Source organism: Aplysia californica, unplaced genomic scaffold (assembly GCF_000002075.1).
Source record: "Aplysia californica isolate F4 #8 unplaced genomic scaffold, AplCal3.0 scaffold00040, whole genome shotgun sequence".
Lineage (NCBI taxonomy): Eukaryota > Metazoa > Mollusca > Gastropoda > Aplysiida > Aplysiidae > Aplysia > Aplysia californica.
This window is the reverse complement of record NW_004797310.1, coordinates 1,831,064-1,847,299: the sequence shown is the minus strand read 5'-3', so window position 1 is coordinate 1,847,299 and position 16,236 is coordinate 1,831,064. Positions and strand designations below refer to the sequence as shown.

The window sequence follows — 16,236 nt, the reverse complement described above, 5'->3', positions numbered from 1 at the left end:
ACATCGTTTTACCCGTATGCTCTAACCAAGTAATCGGCAGAAAAAGACTGTTTCTTATTTTACGGGTCCTCGGTAGAAATCAGATGCTAGCACTATTAGCGTGCAATATAAATACAGTTTTAGAAAAGTGCTGAGATCAGACACAAAAGTAAGCCCACAGGTCGTTTTTATGAAACTCCAGAGCAGAGTCCATGGTCAGTTTTTCCAAGCCAGTGAGAGTTGGGAGAAATACTGTTTCCAAGTTCAAACAATTTATTTTGTTCAATTACTGATTCTGTTTCTGTTTGTTTCAATAAAGAAAAGCATATCCACACAGTAATGGTCATTTAGTGATCGAAAAAGGTAAGACAGCCAGACAGAAATATCAGAGGGAAAGAAAAAAGTGGGACCTACCAGTGGTGCCCTCCAACCCCCCCCCCCTTCCCCAAATACTGATTCCTAGCTCAAACAATTTATTTTGTTCAACAGAATAAAAAACAAAACCAAAAAGCTGCTGATAATATATATTTATGTATATATGCATTTATTTACAATAGATGACACAACATCAGCACAGCCAAATGAGATAACAAATGAATACAGGAATGTAGCAGAAGAGTACAGAAAACCCAGCAAAAGTTGATTAGATTCTAATAAGGAGTGAATATCTTTGTCTCTTCATCAAGCCCCAATATTCCTCACGGGCACACAAGAAATCTAAGAGAAAGTCTAATATTTCTAGGAGCTAGGCAAACCAATGAAAAGATTTGCAAGAATGCCTGAGATCTGCATAAACTAGTTTAAACGGTGGAGAAAAAACAGAACAGTTTACTGCACAATTTGCTTTAAACGATACCGTAACCAGTTACTTCTCGTTTTTCTTCATTTTATTTTTTTGGGTCGAAATATCAGTAAAATGAAGAAACACCGAAAAAGGCGAAAAAGATTCTCACGTCGAGAAAGCTTTCACTGGTAAGGATCTGTTATAAGCAGATTTCGTAAATGTAAGCAGGGGCAACCAAAACTTTAAAATATAAAAGTCACATACAAATACATGAAGAAAAAAAATGGTTCAAGTGACTCAAGTTCAAGTGTAGCCAACAACTAAAATCTCAGCCCTCTATAGTGATAACCAAAAGAAATTGAATCTCTTTTCCTTTTCCATCAGGTAACATAACTAGGTAGGCCTATCAAAATCCATATAGAGTAATGTTATTAGTTGGTTGTGTTGTGTGGCTTCTCTTTACTTAAGAATAAAGGGGCTACCAAAAAACAAAAAAAATATGACCAACAGATTAGTCAATGAAACATAAAGATGAGACCAGAGAAACTATGCTTGGGTCACATTTAGTCAGGAATTGAACTGTTTTCTGTATGCATTTGGAAGATATCGTTATATTCTAAGAAATGTATAATAAATAATGTCCACTATTCAAGAGTCAATGAAAACAGACAGTGCAAGCTACTAACATCATTTAGTCTTTAAGCCCACGAAAACAGATCCTCTCAACAACTGAAAATATCTTGTTTTCTATCTTTGAAAAATTACAGTAAACTGAATCTCACCTTCGGTGGGAAGACTGAAATGATCAGACGGAGAGAAAATTACGAAGTTATATCTAACATTCTGGATTCCAATGTATGCTGTTAAAGCTTTCCACAAATTCACTACATCACCTGTAGCATGATTACTTTCCAGAGTTCAAAATGGATGAGTAAACTTACATAACAGCAGTCGTGCATCTTAAAACGATACCATAAATCTAAACAAAATTAATTTGATGATGATGGACTTTACTTTTTAATTTTGAGAAAGTATGGGGGGGGGGGGGGGGGTTCTATTCAAAGTGTGTCAAGCAACAAAGGCACACAGTTTACTTCTACAACTTTAAAAAAAAACATACTAGAATTATACAAAGTGTCAAATAAGGTGACCTTCATAGATCTAGTAATTTTTTTTAGCAATCCATGTACAGAGTTTGGTCTCTATGACTATGAAAGAAATACAATTTATTTCAAGCTTTAAATCCTTTCCATTCATAAATGAAATCAGTTGTGATATAAAAAAGTAATTCCATTCAGGGTGAAAAGATAATGGAAAACAAACACAAATCTTGCACAAATGAGCCCTTTGATGACAGAACGTAAATAGCATGGTAGAGGTAAGAAACAGTCCTGGGACTTGAAATTATGCTAGGTCCATGAGCCATATATATGTCTTCAGTTTCTTCAATCAGCAGACAATAATAAAGAAAATCGAAATCATCACAAGGCAAAATGAGGAAGAAATGGGAATGTTATTTTCATTGGTTTCTATAAATGTTTCATTCAGTCATTTTCATTTCAATTGGTATGTATAGATCTATCGTCACCGTCGAGATAAGATCGGATAAGTGACATCGAGTAAATTAATCACTAGAAGGAAAAAAATGATTTATTAAAAGGATGGCATAGAGTTATCCAATTTTCATACTGATAAAAAGGTCCACCTTTGGATATAAACTCTTAACCAGCATATCAAACAGGCTATGTAGACTACTTTTACGACTCCCCCCCTCCCCCTCCCAGAAAATGTTATGGTTATCCGGTCTAATCATGACGGCAACAATATATATTTTATCATTATATATATATATATATATACTAATTAAAAAGTTATCTAGTCGAAAAAAAACACAAAAAACTCTGGACTTAATCCCTGTCTCAGTATTCATATTTTTCATAATAAATAACTTCTGGATTAACCTACATCACAGAAAACAAACCAGGATTGGATAAAAAAGAATACTGAATCTGAGGATTGTATCATATTTCAATACACTAATAATAATATATCAATACTGTTTCTTACAAATAGAAGAACTTTGATCACCCCCTTCATGTATCTTTTAAAAGTAATCCATAAGTAAAAGTATAGCTTGTAAATAAATCATAAATCACAGATGCGATGTGGTACCCATGTGGCAAGCATCATCTAAACGATTGAAAAAAAAAACCCCAAAAAAACAAACCAACTAATAGTCATCACAACCGTGCTTATGCCATGAATGTCTAATACAAATATTCTTATGCTTTTAAGATGAAATACTTAAAACAAGTTATTGCTTATTCATCAAGATCATCTTGGCTCAACAATCAAATATGATTTGGATTTTAACAAGGAAAAAGAAAAAACGAGGAACCATTCACCACCTTCTAAAGTGACGTAGCTTTGAAGACAGACGGGTAGAGCTGGCAGCTGCAAGCTGTGGTATACTTATTCTATGATGACAAGTCCATAGCATGAGTGATCACTCTTTATACAACAGGACAAATGGACTCAAAACAACATCTACTGGAATAAAAAGGACTTTGTTTAAAACTTTCCTCCAAGATTTAAAAACACGAACTACACTACTCAAATTCTAAAGGGCATTTCAAATGCTAAAGTCAACACGGAGAAACCAGCCAGTCTAGCAGTTTTGCTTTCAAAAAACTTGTTTTCGTAAAAAAAATTCACGTGTCAAATCATATGTGACAAAAAATTGAAAAGCTTGAATTCCAAATAATATATCTTCCTAGAAACGAATCTATACAACAGGTTGAAAGAACATTGAATAATTTAACAGAATTCTTTTTCTGTACTGCAAAACACATGTTACCATTTACAACTGGACGGGCTTTTACCAAAATCAATAGAGAAATACTTATCCAATGGACGGACCTTCAGATGTTAATGACAGCCAACAGAAAGTAATAAATGAAAACCTTGAAAATAACAATCTCAAACAGTTTTTGATGAACATAAATGCATCCTTTTAACGTTTTAACATTTTACTAAACAGTATTCATAAAAATCACTATTGTATAAGTTGCTTTTTGCAATGTTTTAATGCTCCTTTTGAAACAGCTGGACGGATTTTATTGAAAAGACGTACATTTCAAACCAATAAAACTGAATTAGGTCACGGAAAGAAAAGCAAACTTGATAATGCACAACTGACCAAAAAACAAAAACAGGCTGAGAAAGTCTTCATTTTCAATGAATAGTTACAAATGACAGCTTTTGATCCATATTAATATAGATTCACTAATTTTAAAGCCAGAAATAATGATGTATGGTACTTGTAAGATTCTTTGTTAAAAGCTCACAAAGCAACTGGATTTACATATAGTCAGAACAATTTCCAGAGATAAAGATTTTTAAAAATCTATTAGCACTGATATCTATATAGCATCAAATTGTAGCTGAACATCTAATGTATACTGTTCTTCAACTATCCAAACCCGTTAGGAAGTTTTGATATTTCCTTCTATTCTGTTGCGTCATTTGAACAGTATCAAAGAATCTTACGTGCTCATTCCACTGGTCATGCACTACCAGCAATCCTGACAATCTTTTCATTGATGCTACATTGGAAGGCATAGCTGACCTGAAAACTGTATTCGTCACCTTTTATAGAAGCATATACACGTACTATCAAAAATGTTTGAGAATTTGCACTATTTTTAAACATACATAATTTTGATATCAAATGAAAAAGACACAATTACTGGAATGTGCACACTGTATAAAACAATACAACAGAAACAACAAATTAAAATAAATTTTTTTACAACGGTAGATATTCTCACGGTAACAAGACTCAAAAACTCACAACAAGATCAATAATTATTTTTCACATGATTCACGTAAATAAAACTCCACAGAATAACATAACTCGGAAATATTGATTAGTCAAAGGCATTGAAACACATGTACATATCTTTCATTACATATATCTTCACATGCGAAGGACTGAATGAAGTCCCACAGCAACAATTAATGTACATTGTTACTTCAATTAATGAGAATGAATTCATGGTCAACAGGATTCTTATAAGGTAACAACATGGCAAGGATGGGTGAAAGGATTAAATCAACAAATATGAACAACTTTCAATAATAGTATTTTAGAAAGGCGTCTCTGTATGTATCACATTAAGGGTAATTCTTTGCGTATGCCTTTCATAATGTTTTCTCCCTTGTAAATTTTGCTAACTTTAAGGAGGTGGAATAAATAAACATTTCTCCTCTGTCCCTTCTGTCATTAATTTCTTTCACATTGATGACAATAATTCATAGATGTAACATTATGATGCAAGATACAAAAGACAAGGAATTATTTCTTCGCAATCTTCCATAGACAAAATTTTGATTCTCAGCTTTGCCGAAAAAAAAAGAAAATTTTTCTTTTAAACTTTTGCATCATTTAAAATGTTGTAATCCACAGAATGGAATCTGCAAAAACAGAAATGAGTAAAACGTAATCTCAATATTTCTCATTAAAATGAAGTTTTATTTCGTCCACTAGAAAGTGAATGAGAAGAATACAGACTGACAGAAAGACAGAACATGCAGACTTAAAGAGGAGAGAAAAAAGGAGAGAGACACAGATGGAGGAAAAGACAAAAGCAGAAAGACGGATTAAAGGGAACACAGAGAAACAAAATGCATGAGATAAACAGGGGAAAAAATGGGAAAAGAAGAGAGAAAAAAAAGTTTCTGTAGAAGGGGTAATCACTGATTGCTCCAACTGTGACCATGCTTCGGTAAAATGTATGCCCGATTCATTATCACAAACAGAAGGATATCACAGTTTTTATCAATAACACCTAGCTTTATCAAGCACAAGGCCTTCGAAAATTACTAACAGAATTCTTCCTGTGTTATAGAAAAACTACCTACCACCTATACTAGGCATTTCTCTCAATATCTTTTCTTAAAAATCAGTCATGCAGAGGTTAAGAGAATTGCACTGACCTTCTGAGATTCAAACTGTTACATACTATGACTTTTCATTGGTTAACCCCAAACATTTAACTGAGAAAAAAAGACTTGGCAGGAAGGTTAATGAACAGCATGTTCACCCAACTTAGAAAATATAATTATTTGACGGCAATGTTCTCATCATAGCACATGCACTGATTTCTGTTATAGGGGAAAAAAACTATCACACAAAACTCCTATGTCTTGATCATTCTAGTTTGGGAAAATAAAGCATACATTGTATGAAAAATGTGGATCTGTAGTCTCTCTGGGGTTCAATGACAATTGGTAGGCCTAATGGTGTCAAATACGTGTTGCCTTCCTTGCTTGTAGTAAGTAGCATTTTGTTGGTCACCTGATAAAACCATGAATTCCACACATTTTCAAAAATCGTTTTTAGCATATTTTGATAGCGCTCAGTGAGATACATATCCCTGTAAAATTATTTTTTTAACACTTTGCCGTCACATCTCACCGATTGGCAATGTTTACCACCCAGTTTCTTTGGATTTTTCCCAAAATGTCTTTGTCTGCGATGGCAAGGGTTTATATTATATGAGCCTTGCGATGGCAAAGTGTTAATTATCTCAACTCAAATGTGTGATCTGACATAAAATGAAAACCGTGAATAAACACCAGGCCCCAAAAGCTGCCAGATGAAACCGTGAATCCCACACCTGTGTAGAATTCACAATCTCATCAGTCGGTTTACGACTTGCGGGGCTGACTGTTGGCGCCGTGAACGCCTTTTTAGACCATTGAAATATTGGCCATTGCGTTGAGCAAACACAATGGTGGGTCAGTATTCATGGCTTATAGGCAGTAGATTATAATTTATGACATCAACAGCATACGTTTTGCTGGAAACCTCTCTGTCACATGATTAACACGTGATGCAGGACTGGTATTGTTTCACAATTATTTTCAAATTCGAATGTGTGATACATGTGCCCTTTGAGTAGTGGTTTCCACAATTTCGATAAAGTTTGTTTGCAAAAAAAATAGCATAGCCTAGTATAAATTAAAGTATTTGTCTGAGCTGTATCACAACCCCAACTGGTTTGACATTGAAAGCTCACTGATTTGACATCAGAGTTCCCTAATGAGAAAAGGACGGTTGCGAAACCGAGTAACGGGAATCACTTTGGACATTAAAGAAAGCTGCAGAACATCCAGGATGGAAACAGTAGAACCAGGCCTCAATGGATAGAAAAAAATATTTTTTCTTACTTAAAATTGCAGTCCACAAAACAGTCAGATCGGGTAGACAAAAAGAAAACCCAAACTGTTAATGCAATTATATGGAGCCTCTGATATACATCAGGAGAAATTCTTTAAAAACTGAACTTTGACGATGAGTGGGAGAGTCTTCCAAAGTCCAGATACAAGGAAAAATTAACAAACAGTTCCCCACCTCTGTATCATTCTCTTTTAAAAATTGAAAAGAGTAAATTTCAGGATTTGAGAGACAAAAACAGGAGGATAGTGAGAGATGATCATTCCCAGGGTAAAGAAGTTCGATACAAATCAAATTCTCAACCCATCCACCCCCACCCCCCATATACACCCCACGGAAAAAAAGGTCATAGACATACACACATGTGGAGAAAGAAAGATAGAAAGAAAGATAGAAAGAAAGAGAGAGAGAGAGCACAAATAAAGAAGTATGATTTCATAAATTACATACAATATTCTATTCATGTAGAAGAACAGATGTTTATAGTGGTAAAATAAAGAACAGCCATCTGTTTCACTCAGTCTGTTAATTTCATACTGTTTTAAATTGGTCTTTTAAAATCTTTTTTAAAAAATAACAGTTTTGCATGATTTCATGCATTTTTAAATATACCAGGGCCTTTAACAAGAGAAAACACACTGCCTAGTAGCCGTGAATACAACACGTCATTTCATAAAGCCCACAGATGAAATCATGAATTCACGACCGCATCAGGCGAGATTCGAAATTGAAAATCGGGAATCCCACTTTTAAAAAAAAATTACCAACAACGGTAAAAAATGTACTTCAATATTATTTCTTTAAGGATAGGTTTGTCCATTTACTTTGTCTTGAACGCCAAATGAGGGAGAAAATCAGTTTTTTCCCTCTCCTGTAAAATTTGCTTCATGTGGAATTCACCGTTTCGTCAGGCGACCGACAATTTTCTGTTAATCAACATGGGACAACTCAAACTTTATACAATAACCATCAATCAACAACACTGTAGCAGAGACAACATGTTACAGAGCAAATTAAACATCATTAATTAATGAAAAACAGATCACACTTTTAGTTATGCTGAGTTTAACATTATGTAACAAAAGGTAAGGACACTCTGAGAACGTTTTGTCTGCTATGAAAATTGCAAAAGTTTTTGCTTCAGCAAGTAAAATCCGGAAAAGAAATTTTTGCAAAACAAGATGATCTGCTTGCTGGAAAGATCAAGATGCTGGGCAGTCTGCCCTTACATCGTTGCAAATACAAGAAACTGTTTATATGCTTGCGTCTTAAGACCAAATGTGCTGATATTTTGAGTAGATTCAAGAAACATTTGTATGCAGATCCTCCTTGAGTATCATACAGAGAAGATATGAAATGGAAAAAAAAATCTGAATGTAGCAAACAGTTGATCACACAGAGCGAGTTTGAAAGTCACTGAGAAAGAAACTTCTCAAGACAATCAGACTTACTCGAGCACTGTACTTGAGTAGAAAATACTTATATGGCAGAGATGTCACAGCAAATGAAATTGGCATCATCATCTACAGAAATCACTTTAGTCAGATGAGTGCCATATATTCAATACTCTGGTCAACATTTGTTCAGAGGGAAATATTGTATTCATGAATATAGGAATTTGGCAGAACATTAAGTTGTTTAGTAGTTCAAACATACTAGAAGCCTTTTGATCCATTTTGAAACGATTAATGCTTCTCAGGGGAATAGCTGTGACTTTGTATCTCCCTCACTGAAAAGCAATGCTTTGGAGACAAATAAGCCTCTTGTTGCCTGCGACACATCATCATACATTTGAGTCAACGCCCTACAGTTTGATGACAACAGCATGGCTAATGTTCTCCTTTTTAAAGACATTTCTATTTTTCTGTACTCTATGATTTATTTCCATTTTGCCACAACAACAAAAATGTACAGGAATACCGCTGACCTACAGAGGATAGGGGCAATGATGAAAAATGAATCTAAATCACATTTTATGTCGCTCTGCTCTATATCAACTGGGAGGTGAGGGGGGGGAAACATCTTGTTGATTTGTATTTTCAGCTGCAAAGAGGTAAGATGTATTTATAAAAGTGATGACAATTTATGCCACATGTAATAGATAGCGACGATATTTGGACATAAAACAAATATGGCAATTATATGTTGAAACTCTCTCAAGAGCAAAATCTGTCCAGCAGGGAGACATGTACAAAAACAAGACAACAGTCGAGTAGGACTGCTCAGTCAGTACAGCAGGGGAAAAGCCAAGAACAGACGGTGCAAAGGAGGCAACATAATGCAGAGTACCTTCAATATTGGCAATTATCAGTCGAACAATACTAATACATCACGTTTGAAAATGAGTCATCTTCATAATTGTAACGTGACGTGGTGGAATCAGGAGCTAGTCGATTTTTGGACATATAGAGTTATTGGTATCATCATGAAACTTGTTCCCTTGTCTTACTTTTGAAGAAAAAAAAATACTCATCCATCTTGAATATAAGTCGAGAAATTTGCAATTGAAGGAGATGGGGATCACCTGATTTAAGAGGTAAAATTAGTGAGAAAATGGCTGTCAAAGTTTGATTACTTCCATAGCTTGAGAGTCCTCGGAAACTGAAAAATATATATTTTTTGTTCCTATAATCAACATTTTTCAGTAAAATCCACAAAGAAATGTGTTTTCAAATGGACATACACAGTGTAGAGCCAAAAAAGAAATATTAAATGAAATTGCCAAACTGAAAGAAAAATGCTGGTTTCTTCGATTTTACAATTTTGACAAGTGCCTGATTTCACCACGATGCCTCGTAATTTCATACTGCTGTTAATATTTTTGCCACGAGGAGGAAACGAATGTTCCAAATTCCTTCCTGGTACGGGATATCCAACATGGCCTTCATACTCATCTCAAAATGCTGACTGCACCATCTGTCCTTTCCCAAAGCCAAGGAAGTTGGAGAAGAGAGAAGCAAAGTCGGGGGAACAAAAGAAAGCCATCCTAATATGCTTGAGAAGTTACGCTTTCCTCCGTCCTGTGCCAACGACAATGTACATAGCCTGCCACAATGCTTTCTAGAAACGCTCTTTTGTCCTGAATAATTACACCCACACAAGAGGTACCAGTAGTCCTGACTCTGACTAGTGCTTGGTTATGCTTACAGTGAATTGGTAGGGGAGGGGGGGGGGAGTGAAACAGAGAAGCATTAATGTAAAAAAAAATAATGATGGTGATGTGTTTTATGCTGCCATGCTAGTACGAAATAGTGTGTACCAAAACAAACTGATGAAAAACATACACACTTTTTCTTTCAAGATTTTAAAGCATTTGTGTTCGGAAAAGGCTTCACTTATCACAACAATCTCTCTACGTAAGCTTCAGTGACCAAGACAAAAACAAATAAAATTTGATTTTGTTTCAGAATGACAGATAGCTCAAAGACTGTAACGTATCAATTTGACATTAACTGCAAATAACACTGTTTAAACATCACATGGCATGAGGGGAAGTGACTGCATTCTAAACCAAAAAAACACATCTGTAACAACAAAGGCACACTTCTGTGAGCATCATTTTAGTAGAATCCTCTCTATTCTTGCTCAGTTGGATTCCTCTTAAATGATACCAATCAATTCCAAATTCTGAAAATATTTTACACAATGGAATATAAATATGTGAAGAAAAGATTAGCACGAACCTCCGCTTTTAAAAACTTGAGATATAGGACAAAACAACGAACGGATGAAATTTTCCTTCCAACTGGTATTTGAAAAACTTTGTGATGATAACAAATGGTTCCCTTGTGTGGACATAATTAAGTTGTATTTTTTTCTACATCTAATGGTATGTAGTCAAATCCTGATATTTGTGTAGATATACAAAGTATATAGTTGTAATGGAATTTCAAACTAGTGAATACAAGGTAATAAGTTGGGACGGGGTAGATAACGCAGATGAAAAAAAACCTACACGATTCTAAAACGGATAGAGTTTTGTTTACTATTATTCTTCACAAACACATTTACTCACTTGAAACCGGGCCACAGAGTAAATAACACTTTATCTCACACCTCAACAGCCCCCTTGCCCCCCCCCCCTCCCCTCCCTTCCCCCAAAAGATTAATTAAACTTTAAGGAAAAACCTCAGCACCCCCTGCCCCCCCCCCCCCCCCTTTCAAGATTCATCCAACTTTAAGAAAAATAACCCATTGATATGCTCCTGTCAGTCGTATCCATACACAGTTAATAGCATCACTCTCACAGTGAGGCAGTTGGAGGAACGGGGGTGGTGGTGGGGTGGAAGGTTTCTGCTAACTTTCCTACCAACCGCCGAGACACATTCAGCTGCTCTGATCAACACTTCCGCTCTGTTGATCTGCTTAAACTTTTTGTATAATCACTGACCAGTAATTTTATACCCTAGGTTATAAAATATTTGATATATGCTTTGGCTAAGAATGGAAGATCAGAATACAAAGTATAATTTCTCAAGAGCTATCAAATGGATTTTAATTTAAAACATGGATATCTTAGGAGTAAGATTTTGTTTTTGACAAATCACTGCCCCTCTCCCCAATGATGAAATATCCAAAGCTTAAATAACTCTTTTGATCCCTAAGTAACAGCACAGAGGTGTGTGTTCTCACAGTCCACTTGTACATGTATATACATGAGACAAAGCTGTAGCAAACAGAGCCACTTCCTAAAACAAAGGTTAATCAAATACACCTTTTAGTAAATATGTGCAAGTGCCCTGATCTTAGCTCCAAATTTTTCACAAGAGTTTTTTTTATATCCGCTGCACTGACCTCATAAATGGGACATAAAGTAAACGTACGTATAGACAGATTGTTCATTTTTATGTTACAAATAATTTTCAATGGCACAGAGTGTAATTCAAACAATTTGTCGAAAATCACTTCAAGCAAAGTACCACAAATCTTAAAACAGGATCTGAACAGGATTTAAAAGAGGATATGTCTCTTATTTGAATAAAATTATAAGGAGATTACAAGAAGTATTTTTCCTTCTTTTTGTTTTGAGGACTGCGTTTACACCTGACTCAGTTATCAGAGGAAAGCATATCATTTTCATAACACACTCTATCATATGTGAAACATACTACATACATTATATGCAAGGACAAGGTAACACTTTAAATATATATTTCAGTATATGTATATTATATGCTCTTTGCGAATAATCAAAGTTTACACCATATCATTGATGATGCCATCACGAGTGTTCAACAGTGCGCATGCGTATGGACAATGAGTGATGTAGACCAAGGTAAGGTACATTCCATGTGTACCACAAGACACTTTAATGGATATTCACAACGAACAGTCAACTATCTTTACACCATCATTTTGTTGGTAGTAGATATCTTTACGACCTCAACATAAGACAAATAGGTCCGGGTTAATAATGATCGACTATACATCCCTTTCATGAACCAGCATTCGTCACGGTAATTGTAATCCTACTTTGTAATACATCCCTTTCAGCTATCTTTTGAATCTGAAAATAATGCAATCGACTTCAGCATACTATACAGCATATTCTACATGAATAACTTTCATTTCACTGTACAGTTTATCATTATTATTATCATATTATTATTATGATATTATTATTATTATTATCATTCCGTATGAATATGTAGTGGAGGCAATATCACTGTAAACTTTCACAACAGTAATAGTGGGGAGCTCCTCTCTCCAACTGTTGTAGTTTTACGACGGATAAATACAATCACTTTTTTCTCCATCCGTAGTACTTTTGAGACGGATAAATACAATCACTTTTCTCTCCATCCGATGTAGTTTTTGCGACGGATAAATACAATCACTTTTCTCTCCATCCGTTGTAGTTTTTGCGACGGATAAATACAATCACTTTTCTCTCCATCCGTTGTAGTTTTTGCGACGGATAAATACAATCACTTTTCTCTCCATCCGTTGTAGTTTTTGCGACGGATAAATACAATCACGTTTATTAATGGCAGACTGAAGTTTACGATCAACAAGAGTAACAACGAGCCGCACAGAGTGGGCCAAAGTCTAAAAAACTATTTATAGCACAAGCCCGCCCCTCGATCAGGTGGTGCCGTCGGCATAGACTGATGTCCGACTGTTGCAGCGGTCAATTGCTGTCAACTGTAGGTACTGCTGCATGCCTGGCTCTGCAGGGACGGGCAGGGACTCCAGCGTTGGCAACGAGGTTGTGTCTGTGAAACCTGGAGGACACGAGAAGTGGCGATCATTAGAGAGAAACAAATAAATGGGAGACCGTGTGGGGAAATCAGGCACCCGTCGAAACAGTGAAATCACAGAAACATGCATTTTTCTGGGTGCCAAGAGCGAAAAGCTCACAGCTAAAGGGATTTGAAAACAACAAAAACAACAACATCTGGGTGTTGGGCAACTTTAAAAAATTCTTATGTTTTTGCCTCAACACCTTTTATGTCTTTATAAAAACATATTTCTGTGTGGATGTTACAGAAAAATGTTCATTAAAGGCACAAAAAATGAAAATTTCAAGTTTCCAAGGATAATTTTATCTTTCATATCAGCCAACCCCCTCCCCCTTCAATCGCAAATATCTCGACTTCTATTAAAAAAAGATGGGTATTCTATTTACCAAATGCAAGACAAATGAACAAGCTTTAAGATGCTACGAATAACTCCATATGCCTAAATATTGATGAGCGCCTGATTCCATTGCGTCGTGCCACAATTGGAGGTGAATTTTACAAAGTTTTTGTTGTTTGTTTTGGTAAGTGTTTTACGGCGCTTGCAACAGCATAAGGTCACATGAGCGCGTAGGACACATTAAACATTTTCAGTTGGTAGGAAATTTTGAATTTTGCAAGGGTGGCCGCCGAAGCCTACTCTTATAGATTTTAGACAGCAACTTGCACACAGGACCTCCAAGATTTTTCGCCCTTGTCCGAAAAGGCTAGGTGTAGATCTTTCCTACCAGAAGATCAGGGGTGAGACTGAAAGACAGCAGTAAGAAGGAGCCAAGGAGTAGCAGTAGAAAGGCTGCAGTAAGAGTCAGGAGCCCTGAGGAGGGGGCAAAGGAGTTAGGTGGAGACGAAAGCAGATGACAGAACATTTCTAGAGAGCAGGAAAGGAGGAGAAAGGAGAACATTTCAGAGAAGAAAATATTTCCATCGCTACTCGGATTCAAACCAGGGACCTTTGAATGAGAGGAAAACACCATAACCTCTGGGCCACGAGAGCCCCTGACGTATGTTTGCCAATCACTTTGGTACCTTGACTCCAAGAATAGCTAACTGGGAAAAAGTGTTGTTTTTTTAAGTTGAAGATGTTTTACACTCCTATAGGCACAAATTAGATTAATTAAGAGGCGGGCTATTTCGGCCTTGCCTGTCACGGCCAACCTTTTTCCCTACTGAAATTTTTTTCGAAGCACTTAAGAAGCTGCGTATGAAAAATAAAAATGTCACACTTTGAAAAATATTTTGTCAAAATATTCTCTTTTGAGTAAACACTAAGACACCACAGCACTGAGTCATGTTCATGAAATTACTACCAACACAAAAAGAAAAAAAAAAAACAATTCAAATTTACCAAAAAATTCCAAAATAAAGCACTTTTAAACCTCACAGTGGCAGTTCACACCACTAATGTTAAGAATAAGATCTCTTTGGTTCTTTCACAAAAAATTGATATGGTGTAATATACGGAAAAAACTAATTAACAAAACTAAAGGCACTGTTTTGAAACAACTTTTTTACATTTCAAAATAAAAGGTATTGAAGATTTATTTGCTCCATGTTCTCTCTCTTTTTTTTGTTTTTAAAATTAGAGACCTGAAATTGACCATTTTCCCCCCCATAAAGCTTTATTTTGAGCAACGCAACCCAGCATGCTACACACATGAAACCAAGATATTAACCACTTCCCTGCTGTATGGACGTGTATACTCACTTGTGGTCTCCCAAACTGGTTCACTGGCATTTATTTTACTGGTTTATTAAGCGTATTCTAGAAGGTGTATTTGAAATTTGTGAAGTCTTTTTCATTCTTAATAAGGGGAAATATGTTATGGCTTTGTTTAAATCTTTCTTGAATGAAAATTCATTATTCAATGTTTCATTGTTTCAGGAAGCAACATCCTTGCATTCCGGACACTTCCATTGATGCTCCGTTGCTCTCTCCAAAATGCTGCTGAGGGTCTTTCTACTGGTTGTGCAAGTGCATATCTGGTTGAACGTTCTTCTCTGAACAGCCATTAACGCTTTAGCACTGAAAGGATTAAACCAAAAACGTCAACGCAAAGCTAAAAGATGAAATAAATAGAGACTAAACAGGAGGAGGAGGAGGACCCCACAACTTGTGTGCCGACAAACATACCAGGTTGAGGCATCCCGTCCAGGGGCATGTTGAAGGAGTCTGGGTTGAAGTTCTGCATGCTGATCATCCTCTGGGCTTGCATGGCTCCCATGCGACAACTGTTGAAGCCGGTGTAGGCCTGGGGGTACTGAGGACGCAACTGCTGCTGCATGCTGGGAGTCATGTCTGGGGAGACGACAGAGAGTTAATTTTAGTAGAGGTTTTACGGCGCTCGCAACTGCATAAGGTCATATGAGCGCCAGAAGATTAGAGCTGTTACAAGAGAGTAACAAACGTCAAAAAGAAGAAGGGGAGATAAGGACGATAGATGTTCGACAGGAAAGAAGAAGCAAACCACACCAGAGCATCCGCCAACTGGTTCACTGGCATTTATTGTACTGGTTTATTAAGTGTATTCTAGAAGGTGTATTTGAAATTTGTGAAGTATTTTTCATTCTTAAAAAGGGGAAATACACATGAGACAAGAGAGAGGAGTTGGCAAGTGGTCATAAAAATAATAATTTTATTCGTAATAACATTGAGTTACAATCAGAATACTGAGTATGTATCTAGCTTAACGTTATTATTGTTTTTATTTTGCTGTCCATTCATATTATGCATGTAACTGTAAGCATACGTGTGTGTGCAAGTTTGTGTGTGTGTGTGTGTTTGTATGTGAGTGTGTTTGTGTGTGTGTGTGTGTGTGTGTGTGTGTGTGTATGTGTGTACATGGCGAAACATTAAACCAATGTGCAAGGATCTGGACAATAAAGATGTACATAGTATCTTACCCTATTATATAACAATATTAATAATAATACTAATAATAATACTACTACTACTACTACTACTACTACTACTACTACTACTACTACTACTACTA

General features: G+C 36.0%; 1 protein-coding gene across 1 annotated transcript in view; it reads right to left on the bottom strand.

The window, feature by feature from the left end:
• Positions 1 to 12,020: 12,020 nt before the first annotated feature.
• LOC101850063 overlaps positions 12,021 to 16,236 on the bottom strand; it is a gene marked incomplete at its 5' end in the record, with an annotated part of 6,761 nt that continues 2,545 nt past the window's right edge. Inside the window, 2 exon segments of the mRNA XM_013091560.2 lie at positions 12,021 to 13,228; positions 15,375 to 15,539. Coding sequence (XP_012947014.2) covers positions 13,089 to 13,228; positions 15,375 to 15,539 — 305 coding nt within the window.